General features: G+C 36.6%; 1 protein-coding gene across 1 annotated transcript in view; it reads left to right on the forward strand.

The window, feature by feature from the left end:
- Nucleotides 1–18,389, forward strand: part of LOC133074058 (EGF-like and EMI domain-containing protein 1) — a 548,755-nt gene that overhangs the window by 510,050 nt on the left and 20,316 nt on the right. The window contains exons 7-8 of the mRNA XM_061168016.1: nucleotides 13,149–13,268; nucleotides 15,210–15,332. Of these exons, the coding sequence (XP_061023999.1) occupies nucleotides 13,149–13,268; nucleotides 15,210–15,332 (243 nt within the window). The remainder of the gene's footprint in view (nucleotides 1–13,148; nucleotides 13,269–15,209; nucleotides 15,333–18,389) is intronic.

Genomic DNA, 18,389 nt, shown 5'->3' on the forward strand with positions numbered 1-18,389 from the left:
CCCATCTCCCAGGAACAAAAGTTCCATTCCCCCTGTGGCTGTTCTCTATATTTATCACTATTATCCATCTTTAAATCTGTCATCTCATCACTTATCTTCTGGGTACACCACCCTTTATGACCTTGTCTTTGTAAGCATCTCATCTGTATAGCTATCACAAGATACTCCAGACCTCTTCTCCTCCAGTATAGTGTAGGAGTTAAGAAACAAGTTTCTGAATCCAGCCTCCTGAGCTTGAAGCCCCCTTTTCCCCTTCAAATCCCACTTCTGTAACTTTTTAGCTTTGAGAACTTGAATACAATTTCTGCCTCAGTTTCTTTGTCTATAAAATGGGTATTTAAATTGTACTTACTTCTTTGAGTTCTTATGAAGATTAAAGGAATGAGTGCACATAAAGCACTTATCATAGTTCCTGGAATATATTAAGCATATATTAACTTTAACAATTATTAATCCACAATTATAGTAATTATTATTATTTGTTGAAGATTTCCAAATGTAGCATAGTTCAGAGTTATTATCCCTTCAGGTCATCTCCTTGTTTTCTGATACCATTCAGTAAAGACTTTTCCTTATCTGACTTTCAAGTTATTGTACTTACATTCATGCTGTATTGAATGGATACAAGTGAAGTGCCTAAAACAGTACTTAGTACAAGTGAAGCACTCATAACTTTCTTTTGACTGTTACCCTTCAGCAGCTGACCCAGCTTACACTTGACTTCCTTTTTGAAAGTCTCTTTCCTTAGATTTTGAGACCCTGTTCTTACCTGGTCTGATTCTTTCGCTAATAATTGATCTTCTCTTTCTACATCCTTCCCCATTTTAACATACTTGTTCATCTCCCCACATAGTAGAAGTTCTTATTTATCTTTCTCTCCTAAGATCTTTTACTTACTAGGAATTTGGTAAATCATTCTTGATTTTATTACTTGTCATGATTCTTTTAACTCCCTACATTAAGATTTTTTTTTTATTTCCTTTACTCCAGTCAGTGGTAGCTATTCACAAGCCTGAGCACACTCTGGATTTCATATCACTCACAGTTGTTTTACTTCAAATATATCAAATTCCAAACTCTCTTTCTGATGGTAGCTTATTATTCCTTTGTCCATTTCCTTCCTCTTCTTACTCTATTATCACTTATAATGCCTAACATTTGAGCATTACTCCAGATACTGTATTAGTTGTTTTACATACCTTATTTCACTTCATATTTAGCAACAATATCATGAAATAGTCATTATTATGCTTGTTTTTACATATACAGGGCTTAAAGCTCCTAGAAGTCAAATGACTGTCCCAAGGTCACAGTACTAGTGGCCCTAGCAGAGTCAGGTTACAAATTCATGCCTCTTTGATCTTTTTCATATGCCATTTAGAAAGTTTGACTTGTTAAATGTCAACATGAATATTATAGACAATAATTATAGTAATTCTGTGGAGGAACAGAATTTTTAATAATATAATTAACTTTAAAAAGTGGTTGTTTCCTGCCCATTGGTTTTCTCATTGCATCCACCAGTGCTCCATAAAGTGATAGTCTCCAAAGTGCCTCAGAGAATGTGGCATTTGACTACCAGACCTCTTGTCAGAACAGGCTGCAATTGCGTTAGAAATTGGCTCTCCAGCTGGGCTGGACTGCAGTTAGGAAACACGGACGTCAATGGTGAGCTGCCACTGCTGGGATGTGAAGAGACATGAATGTTAAGCAATAGTATCCGCAATTTGCAACCCAGGAACTGCCAAATTGACAGCTAGACTAAACTATAGCAGCCTCGGATGATGTGACTAGTTTCTCCGGTCAGTCAATACAAAGTCTTATATTGCCCTTTGATGAATACAATATCCCTGTCCCATAAACCAGGATGCTGTCTATTATGAAGCTCAGTTAGAGTCTTAGCCAGCATTTCATGTCTGAGCGCCCTTGTAAGCCCCATAATGGCCTGAACTCTAGTTGGATGGGATTAGCCTTTCAAGTGAACATGCAGTTCATTAAGCATGTAGAAGCTCCAATAGCAGCTGCACTTCTCGCCATGAACTGAATAGATTTCTTGCATTTTATCTAGGACTAGATGAAAGGGATCTGTAATGCTGTGCTAGAAATAAATCTTGACTCTCTGAGGGACTTTAACAGATAGAGTGAGTGTAGGAATTGAATAATATTAGTAATGAACAAGACTTAAAAAGAAAATCTAAAGGTTTGGGGGGTTTTCGGTCTCTTTTTCCAGGGCATGGACCAAATGATTGTTTTATCTCATTTTTGCTTTGAGGATTTTTTTTTTTCTTTCAGGCTTGGGATAATAATGTGGTATTTCACCAGATAAAAAATCTGCTTATCTTCTTCGCCATTCTCTCACATGTTGCTATGCCAGGCGTTTCCTTCCTGGAAGGGACATTTCCAACTTCCCATTATAGACCAGGAACTGGAGTTGGAACTGAAGAGTTCTTTGATACAAAAGTCAAAGGTCCCTGCCCTCCAGAATATCATGGGAATATCATGGTCTGGTAGGGGAGGCAAATGCATGAAGAGTTCACAGCTGTGCAAAACATACTCTAGGAACTCCAGTAAACAGAAGTAAACCAGACAGAAGGGCTAAAAAAAAACGTTTTTAAGAGAAAATGATATCTAACGTCAATTTGGAAAGAAGAGTAGGAATTACTCCAGAGAACAGTGTCAAGGTTACAGAAATCCTCCACATAGAATTATTTCACATATAGAGAATCACATATTTAAAACACCAACAGTTAGGGATGCTATTGGGATTATAGAGTGGAGATTTTATTAACATATATATCCAATTAATTTTCATTAGGAATATACTTCTTGGACTAGAACATACTCCCTGGTAAAATGCCAATATACCTGCATATATGAAAATGTGCATTGTTTAACCACATGGGTACTTTGTTAAACACAGACATCTTCACCTTACAAATAGAATCATTGGTTTTCAGGCATCTTTGAAACTCAAGAAATGAGACTCTAGAGAGAGGAAATCAAAAGACTCTGACTAGTGAATACCTGTAGCAAATGCTTTGTGGCTTATGGGGAGGTTACTAACATGAACGTTACTAACATGTGCTTTTGAGGATGTCATTTAGAGAAGGTGTTACCTGAGAGTATTGAGAGGTCTTAAAAATAAGAACAAAAGTAGCCAGAGCTTTTCCTTGGCGTCTTTAATTCTTCTGTCCTTAATTGTTGAAAAACTGGTGACTGAGAACTTGTAGAAGTGTAATAGAACATCTTTAAGAGAGAAAAAAATTTCTGGTATTGAGCTTGAAATCTGCGTCACTGATTATAATTAAGTAACATTTAGCTTCTTCAGTGTACATTTGTATATTTTCTGTAAGAAGCTTTTCTTAAAAAGTTTGAGGTGTAAATTGGCTCATGTATTTTGCAAGATAGTTATGAGTTTAATTTTTACAAATAAGTCAGGAATTTCTCTGTGGCTGTTTATCCCATACAGTCTTTGGAAAGTAGAGGTATATGACAAAGGTTCATTTGAAATCAATATTATAATCATAACCGATTTTTAAATCATATTTTAATTTCATATTTGTTAAAAATCTAAATAAGGTTTTAAACTGTACTGGAATACATAAAATAAGATAATTGCTTTTTTTTTTTTTTTTACTTAAGCATCTTCCAAAGTTTTGACTAATAATCAAACCCTTAAAATGATTTCCAGCCAGAATTTGAGCTGTTCAAGATAAATTGCAATGTATTATTTTAAACTGCTCTTAAACTAACATATTTAGTGAAATCCATGCCAACTCATACATCCAAATTACCTTCTTATTTATGTTCTTCAAGTTACACAGAAAGTAAAAAGGAAACAGCAATTTCTTTGGAATTTGAAATGCCTTAACTGTGCATAAGAATGCAAGATACTGAGAGATTTTAAAATTGCAAAGTCAGTGAAAGATTTTATCCTATGTGGCTTCACGGCTACCATTTTGTAATGTATTTTCTTAATAAAATACACATATTTTAACTATCTCAATAAAGAGAAAATGATTATTGAAGCAAGATTCAGAAGACCTGGAAATTTTACTATTGACCCTGCCACTTATCCACTTAAACTCTTCAGTGCCTTACTGCTGACCTTAGTTAATTCCTGAATCTTTACTGTGAACTGCATGTGCAGCCACAGGCTTCCTTATGGCAGCTGTGACAAACCTAGACAGTGTATTAAAAGCAGAGAAATAACTTTGCCAACAAAGGTCTGTATAGTCACAGCTTTGGTTTTCCAATAGTCATGTATGAATGTGAGACCTGGACTATAAAGATGGCTGAGCACTGAAGAATTGGTGCTTCTGAATTGTGGTTCTGGAGAAGACTCTTGAAAGTCCCTTGAACTGCAAGGAGATCATCAAACCAGTCAGTCCTAAAGGAAATCCACCCTGAATATTCATTGGAAGGACTGATGCAGAAGCTGAAACTCCAATACTTTGGTCACCTGATGTGAAGAGCCAACTCATTGGAAAAGATCCTGACGCTGGGCAAGACTGAGATTAGGAGGAGAAGGGGGTGACAGAGGATGAAATGGTTGAATAGCATCACCTACTCATTGGACATGAGTTTGAGCCAACTCCAAGACATAGTGAAGGACAGGGAAGCCTGGCGCACTGCAGTCCATGGGGTCATGAAGAGTTGAACACTACTTAAGGACTGAACAATGACAATAACATGCTATGCCTTCCCTACCTCAGTGTTTGAGACCTCTGCCCCAAATTCTCTTTTCCAGTCAAGGCTCTCCTCTTAAGCTACTGTCTCTCACAGCATCCTATTTATTTCCTTCACAGCACTCGCAATAATCTGTGATGATTTTTCTTACTGATTTACTCATGCACTCTCTACCTCACCCAGCAGAATGAATAGTCCAGGAGGGCAAGAGCATGGTCCTATTTCCTTGAATGCATCTAGAGTCTACCATCGTGTATCTGTTGTGTCCTCCAATTTTCCAGCAACTGACAGACCTATACTTGAAACCAAATTTCTGATAACTGTATCCTCTTTCCAACAAACCACAGTTTATGCAATGCCTTCTATATAGATTCTCAATGTATGAGGATACCAAGGTATATAAGTCAGGTCCTTGCCTTCAAAGAATTGTATATAATCTATTCAAAGATATAGAATGTGTCCTGTGACTGGGTAATTGCAGATGTTTTCCCTTTATAATTTCACTGTACATGTGTTCATTAATAGTATATCTAAAAGCAATTTATCATTATCTGTGTACCTTGTATGCTGCTACCTTGCTGAACTCACTTTTTAGTTCTGAGAGTTTGTAGATTCCTTAGGATTTTCAAACATGATTTTAAAATCATGTAATATGCAAATAGGAATAGTTTATTTCTTTCTATCTGATCTATGATCCTTTTATTTCCTCTTCTTGCCTGATTCCGTGAGCTATGGTAGCACTATGTTGCATCTGGCAATGAGAGTAAGCGTTTCTGTGTTGTTCCTAATGTCTGGGGGGAATAATTCAGTATCATTAAGCATAATGTTAGTTATAGGTTTCTTGTATTTGCTTATTGGTTTCTTGTATATGCTTTTTATTAGGTTGAGAAAGTTCTCACTGCTCCCATTTTCTTTTTGTCATGAATATTGTGTTCAGTTCAGTTCAGTTGCTCAGTCGTGTCTGACTCCTTGCGACTCCATGAATCGCAGCATGCCAGGCCTCCCTGTCCATCACCAAATCCCAGAGTCTACCCAAACCTGTGTCCATCGAGTGGGTGATGCCATCCAGCTATCTCATCCTCTGTCGTCCCGTTCTCCTCCTGTCCCCAATCCTTCCCAAATCAGAGTCTTTTCCAATGAGTCAACTCTTCGCATGAGATGGCCAAAGTACTGGAGTTTCAGCTTCAACATCAGTCCTTCCAATGAACACCCAGGACTGATCTCATTTGGGATGGACTGGTTGGATCTCCTTGCAGACCAAGGGACTCTCAAGAGCCTTCTCCAACACCACAGTTCAAAAGCATCAATTCTTCGGCACTCAGCTTTCTTCACAGTCCAACTCTCACATCCATACATGACCACTGGAAAAACCATAGCCTTGGCTAGTCGGACTTTTGTTGACAAAGTAATATCTGTGCTTTTAAATATGCTGTCTAGGTTGGTCATAACTTTTCTTGCAAGGAGTAAGTGTCTTTTAATTTCATGGCTGCAATCACCATCTGCAGTGATTTTGGAGCCCAAAAAAATTAAGTCTGACACTGTTTCCACTTTTTCCCCATCTATTTCCCATGAAGTGATGGGACCAGATTCCATGATTGAAGTTTTCTGAATGTTGAGCTTTAAGCCAACCTTTTCACTCTCCTCCTTCGCTTTCATCAAGAGGCTTTTTAGTTCCTCTTCTCTTTCTGCCATAAGGGTGGTGTCATCTGCATATCTGAGGTTACTGATATTTCTCCCGGCAATCTTGATTCCAACTTGTGCTTCTTCCAGCCCAGCGTTTCATATGCTATACTCTGTATATAAGCTAAATAAGTAGGGTGACAATATACAGCCTTGAGGTACTCCTTTTCCTATTTGGAACCAGTCTGTTGTTCCATGTCCAGTTCTAACTGTTGCTTCCTAACCTGCATGCAGGTTTCTCAAGAGACAGGTCAGATGGTCTGGTATTCCGATCTCTTTCAGAATTTTCCACAATTTACTGTGTTCCACATAGTCAAAGGCTTTGACATAGTCAATAAAGCAGAAATAGATTTTTTTTTCTGTAACTCTCTTGCTTTTTCGATGATCCAGTGGATGGAAACTACCTCACAATTGCACTCATCCCACATGCTAGTAAAGCAATGCTTAAAATTCTCCAAGCCAGGCTTCAGCAATACGTGAACCGTGAACTTCCAGATGTTCAGCTGGTTTTAGAAAAGGCAGAGGAACCAGAGATCAAATTGCCAACATCCGCTGGATCATTGAAAAAGCAAGAGAGTTCCAGAAAAAAAGCCTCTTGATGAAAGTGAAAGAGGAGAGTGAAAAGGTTGGCTTAAAGCTCAACATTCAGAAAACTACAATCATGGCATCTAGTCCCATCACTTCATGGGAAATAGATGGGGAAACAGTGGAAACAGTGTCAGACTTTGTTTTTGGGACTCCAAAATCACTGCATGTGGTGATTGCAGCCATGAAATTAAAAGACGCTTACTCCTTGGAAGGAAAGTTATGACCAACCTAGATAGCATATTAAAAAGCAGAGACATTACTTTGCCAACAAAGGTCCGTCTAGCCAAGGCTATGGTTTTTCCAGTGGTCATGTATGGATGTGAGAGTTGAACTGTGAAGAAAACTGAGCATTGAAGAATTGATGCTTTTGAACTGTGGTGTTGGAGAAGACTCTTGAGAGTCCCTTGGACTTCTAGGAGATCCAACCAGCCCATCCTAATGCTGAAGCTGAAACTCCAGTACTTTGGCCACCTGATGTGAAGAGTTGACTCATTGGAAAAGACCCTGATGCTGGGAGGGACTGGGGGCAGGAGGAGAAGGGGATGACAGAGGATGAGAAGGCTGGATGGCATCACCGACTCAATGGACATGAGTTTTGAGTAAACCCCGGGAGTTGGTGATGGACAGGGAGACCTGGTGTGCTGCAATTCATGAGGTCGAAAAGAGTCAGACAGGACTGAGAGACTGAACTGAACTGAGCAGATGTTGGCAATTTGATCTCTGGTTCCTCTGCCATTTCTAAAACCACCTTGAACATCTGAAAGTTCACGGTTCACATATTGCTGAAGCCTGGCTTGGAGAATTTTGAGCATTTCTTTACTAGCATGTGAGATAAGTGCAATTGTGTGGTAGTTTGAGCATTCTTTGGCATTGCCTTTCTTTGGAATTGGAATGAAAACTGACCTTTTCCAGTCCTGTGGCTACTGCTGAGTTTTCCATATTTGCTGGCATATTGAGAGCAGCACTTTCACAGCATCATCTTTCAAGATTTTAAATAGCTCAACTGGAATTCCATCACCTCCACTAGCTTTGTTCGTAGTGATGCTTTCTAAGGCCCACTTGACTTCCCATTCCAGGATGTCTGGCTCTAGGTGAGTGATCACCCCATTGTGATTATCTGGGTCGTGAAGATCTTTTTTGTACAGTTCTTCTGTGTATTTTTGCCACCTCTTCTTAATATCTTCTGCTTCTGTTAGGTCCATACCATTTCTGTCCTTTATAGAGCCCAACTTTGCATGAAATGTTCCCTTGGTATCTCTAATTTTCTTGAAGAGATCTCTAGTCTTTCCCATTCTGTTTTTTTCCTCTATTTCTTTGCATTGATCACTGAGGAAGACTTTTTTAAAATCTCTCCTTTCTACTCTTTGCAACTCTGTCTTCAGATGGGAGTATCTTTCCTTTCCCCCTTTGCTTTTCGCTTCTCTTCTTTTCACAGCTATTTGTAAGGCCTCTTCAGACAGTCATTTTGCTTTTTTGCATTTCTTTTCCATGGGGATGGTCTTAATCCCTATCTCCTGTACAGTGTCACGAACCTCCATCCATAGTTCATCAGGCACTCTGTCTATCAGATCTAGTCCCTTAAACCTATTTCTCACTTCCACTGTATAAGGGATTTGATTTAGTCATACCTGAATGGTCTAGTGGTTTTCCCTATTGAATTATGTCAAATTTTTTACATTAATTAATATGATCATGTGAATTTCTTTATTCTGTAAATATGAAGAATTACATTGATTTTAAATATTTGCACCAGCTGTTTATGCTGCAATAAACCCTCCTTGGTCTGTGTAATTTGTGTGTATATATTGCTGGATTCTATTTGCTAAAATTTTGTGAAGGATTTTTTGCATCTGTATTGTTGAGTGATATTGGTCTATAGTATTTTCTTTTTCTTTTTTATAAATAGAAAGTCTTTGCTGGGCTTTGGTGTCAGAATAATACTAGCTTCATAAAATAGATAAGTTAAAAAGTATTTCTTCTATTTTCTAGAAGAAATTTTAGAATTGATGTTAATTCTTCCTTAAAAGTTTGGTAGGATTATTCAGTGAAATTATCTAGGCTGGAAAATTTCTCTTTGGGGAATGTTTAAATTATGAATTAATTTTTTTCAGATTTATAGAGCTTTATACATTCTCTGTTTCATGTGATTGAATTGTGATTGTTTGCATTTCTTTTAAGGAATTAGCCCATTTCATCCAAGTTGTCAAATTCAGCAGAGTTGTTTGTAGTAGTGTCTTACTATACTTTTGATGTCTTCAGGGTTTATAGTAATATCCTATTTCATTCCGAACAGTGGTAATTTGTATTTTTTACTTTCTTTGTCAGTCACCATTGTCAATTTTGTTGATCTAAGAACCAACTCTTTGTTTCAATAATATTATCTATATTTTTGTTTTTAATTTTTTTGCTTTCTGGCCTCATTTTTACAATTTCTTCATTCTACTTGATTTGGATTTATTTTGCTCTTCTTATTCTGAGTTCTTGAAGTGGAAGCTTAGATTATTGATTTGAGATCATTTCCAGTGAATTTAGTACCACAAATCTCTCCCTCTCTCTCCCTCTCAGCATTGTTTTAACTGTGTCCTCAAATTTTTGGTATTGAATTTTTATTTTTATTCAACTTGACGATTTTTATTTTCCATTGAGATTTTTTACAGCCTATGGATCACAAATAAAATATCTTTTGTTTAGTGTTCTGGAGGCACTTGACAAGAATGTATATCCTGCTGTTGTTGAATGTAGTGTTTTATAAGTGTCAACTAGGTCTTATGGGTTGGTAGTGGCTTTTCTTGATGATTTTCTTTCTGGTTGTTCTGTTCTTAATACGTGAAAGCGTAGAGATAAAGACTACAACCAAAATTGTGAATTTGTCAATTTTTCCTTCATTTCTATCAGCTTTTGCTCTCCACATTTTGCGGTATTATTGTTTGGTGCATATGTGTGCCTATACATGCATGCACAGTCATGTCTAACATTTTGGGACCCCGTGGACTGTAGCCAACCAGGCCCCCCTGTCCATGGAACCTTTGAGGCAAGAATACTGGAATGGTTTGGCATTTCTTCCTCCAGGGGATCTTCCCAATTCAGGGATCGAACCTTTGTCTCTTGCATCCCCTGCATTGGCAGGCAGATTCTTTACCACTGTGCCACCCAGGAATCCCTACATTTAGGATTTTTATGTCTTCTTGGTGAATTGGCCCTTTCTAGTATTCTTTTTTTATTATGATATAATGTGTCTGTCTCTGGTAATTTTCTTTGTGCTGAAATCTACTTTATCTGATATTAATGGTGCCATTCCTGCTTTCCTTTGATCAGTGTTTGTATGATATGCATTTTCCCATCCTTTTACTTTTTACCAGCCTATGTCATTATTTTCAGAGTGAGTTTCATGTAGACAACATATAGTTAGGTCATGTTTTCTAAGTCATTTGTCAAAACTGGGCCTTTTAATTGGCGTAGTAAGTCATTTACATGAATGTAGTCATGTAACGACACAACTTGTTTGACATTTTTTTTTCTGTTTATTATTTCTGTTTTATTAAATTTTTCCGAGTATTTTCATTTCTTCCTATACACTACTATAACACTTTTTTAGAATTCCACTTCCCTATATTCATAACAGTTTTGAATGTGTATCTTTAACTAGTTTTTTCCTGGTTGTCAGGTATTATATTGTGTATAACTATTTACCAGTAGTATCATTTTTACCAGTTCAAGTGAAGTATGACACCTTAACTACTTTCTCTCTGCTCTTTTCCATTCCTATATAATTGTTTAACTATTCTCTCTATGTACATTTAGAACCATGTTAGACAATGTTATGTTTTATTCAGTTATTAAGTATAATTTAGGAGATTCATGAGGGGAAGTAAAGTTTATTGTATTTATATATGTTTCTCTATATATCATATATATAATGCATATATAATATTTTGTATATATATGCATATATACATATTTTTCCTATTCTTACTCTTTCTTTCTTATGCTGTTGTTCTTTCTTTTTTTCTTGGTGCTCCACTATTCCTTTCTTTAAAAATCATTTCCTTTCTATTTAGAAAAAAAATGACATAATTTTAGAATAGTCTGCTAGAGATAAATTCTCTTAGTTTTCCATCATGTGGGAATGTCTTGGTTTCTCCTTCATTCCTGCAGGGTAATTTTGCTCGGTATAGGATTCTGAGTTGTTTTCATCAGTTGAAAAGTGTTGTCCCAAAATATATAAGAGGAGAGAATAATCCCAAGCTCATTCCATGAAGCCAGTATTACTCTGATACCAAAATCACAAATTTCACAAAGAAAGACCAGACTAAAATCTTGTTTGCTTGTAGATGTAAAAATCCTCGGCAAAATACTAGTAAACCAAATCCAACAACACATAAAAGGAACTATACACTATGATCAAGTCAGATTTATCTCAGGAAATCAAGATGGGTTCAACATCTAAGAATTATGTATTTTAAAATATACCATATTAAAACCAACCTTATCATCTCAATAGATGCAGGTAAAAAAAAAAAAGAAAACTTGACAAAATTTAATTCCCTTTCATGATAAAAGAATTCACCAAACTAGAAATAGAAGAGAACTTCCCCAACCAATAAATGGAATCTATGAGAAACACACAGCTAATATTTACTTAATAGTGAAATGCTGAAAGCTTCCCCCCTCTAATCAGGAATGAGGCAAGGATATCTGTTCATACCACTTCTATTCAGCATTGTACTGGACATTATAGCCAAAGCAAAAAAGCATGAAAATAGAAGGCATCCAGATTAGGAAAGAAGTAAAATATCTTTCTTTGCAATGACAGGATCTTGAAACAGAAATTTTTAAGGAACACACCTTGAAAAATAAAAGCTATTAGAATAATAAGGAAATCCAGCTAAGTTACATGATAAAAGATCAAAATGTAAAATATCAATTGGATTTCTATACACTTGCAACTAAAATATCTGGAAGTAAAATTAACAAATGATTCTAGTTACCATAGCATTGAATATGATAAAATACATAGGAACATATTTAACAAAAGAAGTGCAAAAATTATGTAATGAAAACTATAAAACATTGGTAAAATAAGTTAGATCCTAAAATAAATGGAAAGCCATCTCGTGTTCATGGATCAGATAACCCAATATTGTTCAAATGACAATATTCCCCCAAATTGATCTACAGATTTAATTCAATCTCCCCCTACATAAAAGCAAGAAGCAGAATAATGTGTGTTGTATCTGTGATAGATAGATAGAAGATGTTTGTATCACTTATATTTTCATAAAGTCTGAAATGGTTTGCAAGAAAGTAATGAAAGCATGTAAGCATTTCTGTATGATAGTGGTTGCATGAAACTGGGTAAATGTGGGGACAAGGTAGCTTTATTCATTGTTTTTTTTTTATATTCTGTGCATTATTTTAAAAAAGGAAAGGGGAGCATGCAAGAGTAGAAATTCCCACCCCAGCAGCTTATAATGTAGACAAGGCTGTTTCTCATATTTAGACCAGGATCACTTAACTCGTGAATTCAACAAATAAGCTCTGTGTGGAGGTAATCTGGATAGGATGTGTGGCTTTACATTACTTTGGACTTCCAAAGAATATGACTGAGACTAAGAAAAGAGCAAGTAAGAGGAGGAGGTCAGAAGGAGGTCACTGACTAATTTCACTGGGATGTGAACGTCTTTATTCCATCTCCATGGTAGCTGTAGCTAAGACTCTTCCATTTTACTCCAGTTGGCCTTTTCTTCACACCGTGGTTGCTTATTCCAAGGCAGAGGAAATAGAGAGGAGGTGAAAGGTTTATATGAGGATAACTGCTGTGCAAATGAGTAAAATAAGTGGGGAGAGAAGGAGAAAAAAATGCAAAGGTGTGTGGAGGATTTCCTGCTCACTCTACTTAACTTTGGGAACAAGAGCACAGCAGATAAACTTTTAAAAAGAGTAAAATTAGCCAGTTCTTTGACCTTGATTCACGTTTAGATTTGTTCAGATTTTGGAGTTCAGATCAGAAAATGGGGAACCTTTTGTTGGATGAGTGTCATCTGAAAGTGGGAAAGACTTTCCAAAGGGCTTATCACCCTAACGTGAGAAGCCCTCTGGTCCAGTTCTCTTGTATCTTTCTCTACACTTCTGCTCTGCACATTTTTCTACAGTTAATGAATTGCAAACTATCACTGCTTAATTGCTTCTAGAGATGGACCCCTGCACGGGTGGGAATGGATGTGCCCACATCTGTCAGAGCGAGAATGGCATGGCCAGGTGTGCCTGTCACCCAGGGTACCAACTGTCTGAAGACAAAAAGGCCTGTGCAGGTAAGAAGTTGAAGCTGATGGATTAATTGGGTAATTGTTTGCAATTTTGTGGTAATTCAGTTTTGAATAGTCAGAACAGCTAGGAGAAAGGTGTTTTCATTTATGCTTAAAAAGAAACACTTATATTCTTATTTGATCATTCTGAAAGGTATTTTTTATGATACTATTCAATACAAAAGCTCAGTGCAATTTTTAGTTACAAAAAATAATCTGGTGTACTTTCAGAATTAATTCTTTTTGTTTTCTGTTTTTCATTCTGAAGTGAATTTCAAAATTAATATTTCAAAACCTTCCATAATTGCACAGGGAGTTTTTTATTATAGGCTACGGAAGGTGGGGCTAACCTTTGAAAATCAAGTATGTGCAAATGAGTGTTCTCAGAAGTTTGGAATAATTAAAACCAAAGAGAAAGAAACTCTAGAAATACAAGGTTACATATTTCCATTTCCTAGACATAGCAAAACAGACATACTTCAATTCAAAGATGAAAGTGATAAATTACTTCATGACCAGAACTGATAAATGAAGTCATTCCTGTGGGACTGTCTTTGTTTTAAGAACTTCTGAGAAATCACAGAATCCTTCATTTTTATCACGACATTTCCATGAAATGAAAAACAGTTTATTGGGGTTAATTAAGAAAATACAAAATGTTTCCTGACTAATGTGACTGATAAATGCTTTGAGAAATTGAAAAAGAATTATACATAAAGATTAGTGTTAAGTTAGTTTTGTTTTTTTTTTTTCCTTGAAGCCAAAAATAAGATAAAACTTTCTGTGGATTGTTAAACATACTTTTCTGACAGAGAACATTTCTGCCTTGGTCCTCTGTTTACGTAGAACCTACCTTGCTCTGTATGTGGCACAAACTAGGATCTTATTAAATACCTGTGGAAAATTGAGAAATATATATAGCCATAATTTATAGAATATCTTTTTCAAATTTTTATTTTGATATCTGGTGCGTTATTCCTAAAAAGACTGTCCCCAAAGTTACTGCCTACTTAGAGTTTTGTAATACCTTAGAAAGATGAGCATTTCTCTTAAATTAAGAGTTCTGATGGGAGTGACATGCAGGACAATATAAGGAGGAAGTTCTATTTGGGAAAATGATGATGAAACCTATCCATTTAAGGCAGGGGTGGAGTAAGGGGAGCATAAACTACCTGGGCCACAAAATAATGTTATACTGAATAGACTTGTTTATTGGTGTCGAGAAAGAGAGGGCACCAGGTTTTAAATGGCACTGTGACAATCATATGTGGAACATGTACTATGGATTGCTACTTAAGAAGACTCCAAATCTGCATTGTGTGGGGCCACTTGTACTGTCTTAAGTCAGAGAGATACCAATTTTGGTTAAGAATGTGATATATATTCACAATGACAAATTAAAGTGTTCTATCTGTATTGTTAGGGGATAGAAAAGGTCTATTTTTGTTTGTTTTCTCTTTCTTCAAATTAATAGATAGCAGTGGTTTCTCATGGGGCTTCCCAGGTGGCTCAGCGGTACAGAATATCCACTTGCCAGTGCAGGCAATGTGGGTTCATTCCCTGGGTTGAGAAGATCCCTTAGAGAAGGAAATGGCTACCTACTCCAGTATTCCTGCCTGGCAAATCCCATGGACAGAGGAGCCTGGCAGACTATAGTCCATGAGATCACAAAGAGTTGGACACAACTGAGCGACTAAACAACAATAAGAAGTAGGTTCTAATAGAAAAAAGTGTTTAAGAACATGAGTGAGACCTGCCGCAGAGTTCTTGTCATTTTACGTTGGTTTATTTGCAAATATGGAGCCTGTATGATATTTTACTGTTATGTTTGTTGGCATTGTTGTTAGGGGTTGAAGGGGAGGGGATGCTTTCATTCATGTTTATAGTTTGTAAAGAAGTCTTAATTCCACCTTCAAAGACACAGCTCCTGTGTATCTCTTTCTGCAGATATAAACGAGTGTGCTGAAAGGCTTGCTCCCTGCAGCCATCGTTGTGTGAACACAGTGGGATCTTTCACTTGTGCCTGCCAACCTGGTTTTGAGCTGGGAGCTGATGGAAAACAGTGTTACAGTAAGTGACAGTGATCACAGCCCAGGAATGTGTGGCATTTTACAAGTATTAAGCAAAAGTAATAAAAGGATTGTGCTGAATAACTTGCCAAAGTAAGAGCTCCTTAGAATGTTTTCCACTGAAATAGGGTGGGAGTGGGAGCTTAGAAGGCCAACCCCCTCATTTTAATTCAATTAAATAGGAGCCCAGAGTCCACAGAATGTGGTCAGCATCATGATCCTCTTTGTAGACCACAAGGACTAAGTCTCAGGTCTTCTGGACTGGGGCTCTCTTGGACCCATGGTCTCCTTTGTGAGGAGTCTGTCATCCATCACCACCTCTGTCCTGCAGTATTTATTGGACACTAATAACTCCAGTGCAAAACTCAGGGGAAAGGAGCCAGCAAGAACGAAAAACCAGCAGGGTGAGGGGCAGCCCTAGATGGTAGTACCACGTGTGGTTTCTGATCTCAGCTCCAACGGTGCCGTTCCCAGTTCTCTCCTATCAGGGCCAAAGCCCAAAGTTCAATGATACAAAATTAGTCAGTGACTGAACTAGGACTTGAACTAGTGTCTCTAAGCTCCAAATATATTATACTTTTAACTTTGTTATGTGTTTGTATACATCATACATCTCTTGATCAGCTTTGATCATGAAGAAGAATAAAGATAGTGACAAGCAGAATAAATCAGCTAGTGTTCTTATCTAAGCTCTCTCATGAAGAGACAGTCTTAAGGTCACTAACTTCTTCATTCTCCTCCACTGCATAAAGCTCTACATTTATTTAATGCCTGGGTTGCCAATATGGCCATAAGCTCTGTTGGTTTGTTTCTACTGCTTAAAGACAGGGCAGTTTTGCTGCAGTGATATTTATCTTTTAAAGAGCAAACTAAATAAAATGGAAGGGAAGAATTAACTAATTAGGATATAACTTTTTCCAAAGTGAGTCTTTCTCTTGGTGCCCCAAGGAGTTCTTTCAGGCAGAGAGAAATGTCGAGGGGTTTTTCTATACTATTAATATTTTGGCTTTTTAATGTGGTCAGAGGTTTAGGAGATGAGGACATTTTACAGATGCCTGAAATAAAAACTCCTGCAATCAGACTGGTGCATTCTCAGTTATCATGAAAGAAGGGGCCATTATTGCTAATGAGTCGTGAGGTTCAAGCTTTCGTAGAATTTACTTGGGAAAGCAATTTGCCCTAGAGTTGAATTCATTTGGTTGAATGTATATTTACATTTATTTCCCTTATGTGAATATTTGGCTAAGTTCTTTGTGTGGCTCTCACCAGACCTCAATATTTACTAACTGACATACTAAACTTTCTTGGTGAAAATGAATGTTTCAAAACTTGTAGGTGGAGTAAGTGTTTTCAGAACGTGGTCATATTTAACAATAAATTATGTGTTCTTCATATAGCAGCCTATTTTAGGCAAATGTTGTTTTAAGTTTTTCCTAAGACAATGATATTTTGTACCATGTCATTTCTTTTCAGAAGTTCTCAAAATACTGAATAGCATAAATGTTGAATCCTCAATGTGCTCTGTGAATGAACTATCTTGTGGTTAGAAATTTAAAAATTCCAGATCCAGCATGGTTAAATAAAACTTTCTACAACTACCAGGAAATATATAATGAACTTAAATTCCATATACATTTAATGCATATTTAATATATTGAGCAAATAATGATTGTTTGCTATGAGAAACCACAGGGATCAGTTTTTAAACTTTTTAAAGCATATTTTTAAGTATGATAGTTTAACTGTATCATCCATATCAAAAACATTTACTTCTGGTGGTAAGTTATAGATGAGTATGAACTTGTTTTAGCCTCATATAGTTTTTGTGAGGTTATAATAATGCCATTTATATTTAAAGTAAATTATCTCCAGCAATCTTAGAGCCGCATTGATCACAGGAGAAAAACAAGAATCAGAGCCAAAATTTGAAATATGTCTCCCTAAAGAGTATATGTTAATATATTGTGAAAAATATCAGTTCCCTTAATTATTTCAATCTTTCCTTTAGCTTTCTCATTTAGCTCAGTCCTAAACTAGCTGTTTCTAAACCCAAAGGCATTCTTATTTTCAACAACAATAATCCTTCTTTTGTTTATTCAGTCATTCAAAACCTATTTTTGAACATCTGTTATGAGCTGGGTGATACAAGATGATGAAGGCACAGAGCGATGAGCACAAAGGCAGGGATATGTCCTGGCTGCTCTGGGATATGTAAGGCTGCTGCCTACCCTAGACAGGATGCTGGGATCCAGGAGTATGATTTCTGTACTGTAACCATACAAGAAAAATAGCAGATACCTCAGCAGTGTGAATGGTAGTATAGGTTCTCAAAGAATGCCACAATCCTGAGTGCCTTTGTTCTGTTCTTGCTCATCTTTCTTCTTTCAAAGGATTCAGGAGGTAAAAATGAAAGGAAATGAACCAAGGTAGTCACTCTCATTAGGGGTGTGTCCAAGCAACACAATGAAGAACAATAGAGACCAATGGTGAAAATAGCAGAGTATCTAATTCTGTATTTTTCACAATGATTCAAAGCATGCTTTTATTTTTCACTTTCTCACTTAGAAAATGATTGATTATAATACCTGTGTGCTCAGGAAAATTGGCATCTGTATATTGAGGTGGATGTCCCCTCTAATGCCCCAAATTAGTGGCATGTACCACAATCAGCAAAATTGGTGTTTGCATTAATAGGATGTTTATATACAAAATGACTTGTGTATACATCATAGCTATAAACATGATGCGAGTTACATATAATCAGCTAACTCACCGGTTTTGTGTTCATACTTTTGTTCCATTATTTTGTTCCATACATTTTTAACAGTGCTCACAGCCTAGGAAAGGGGCACATATTAACATACCATTAGTTTGAGAACAGATATGTCAACTGGCAAACTATTTGCTTTCTGATCATTGATTCAATACACACACACACACACACACATATATATTTACACTCTGAAAATACCAAAAATTGCCATAGGGAAGTATCCTTTAAGATGTGTTCAATAACCACTGGTGGACTCATTACCTTTCTGTATTACCTTGTCATTTT

Source organism: Dama dama, chromosome 19 (genome assembly GCF_033118175.1).
Source record: "Dama dama isolate Ldn47 chromosome 19, ASM3311817v1, whole genome shotgun sequence".
In the NCBI taxonomy this organism is placed as follows: Eukaryota; Metazoa; Chordata; class Mammalia; order Artiodactyla; family Cervidae; genus Dama; species Dama dama.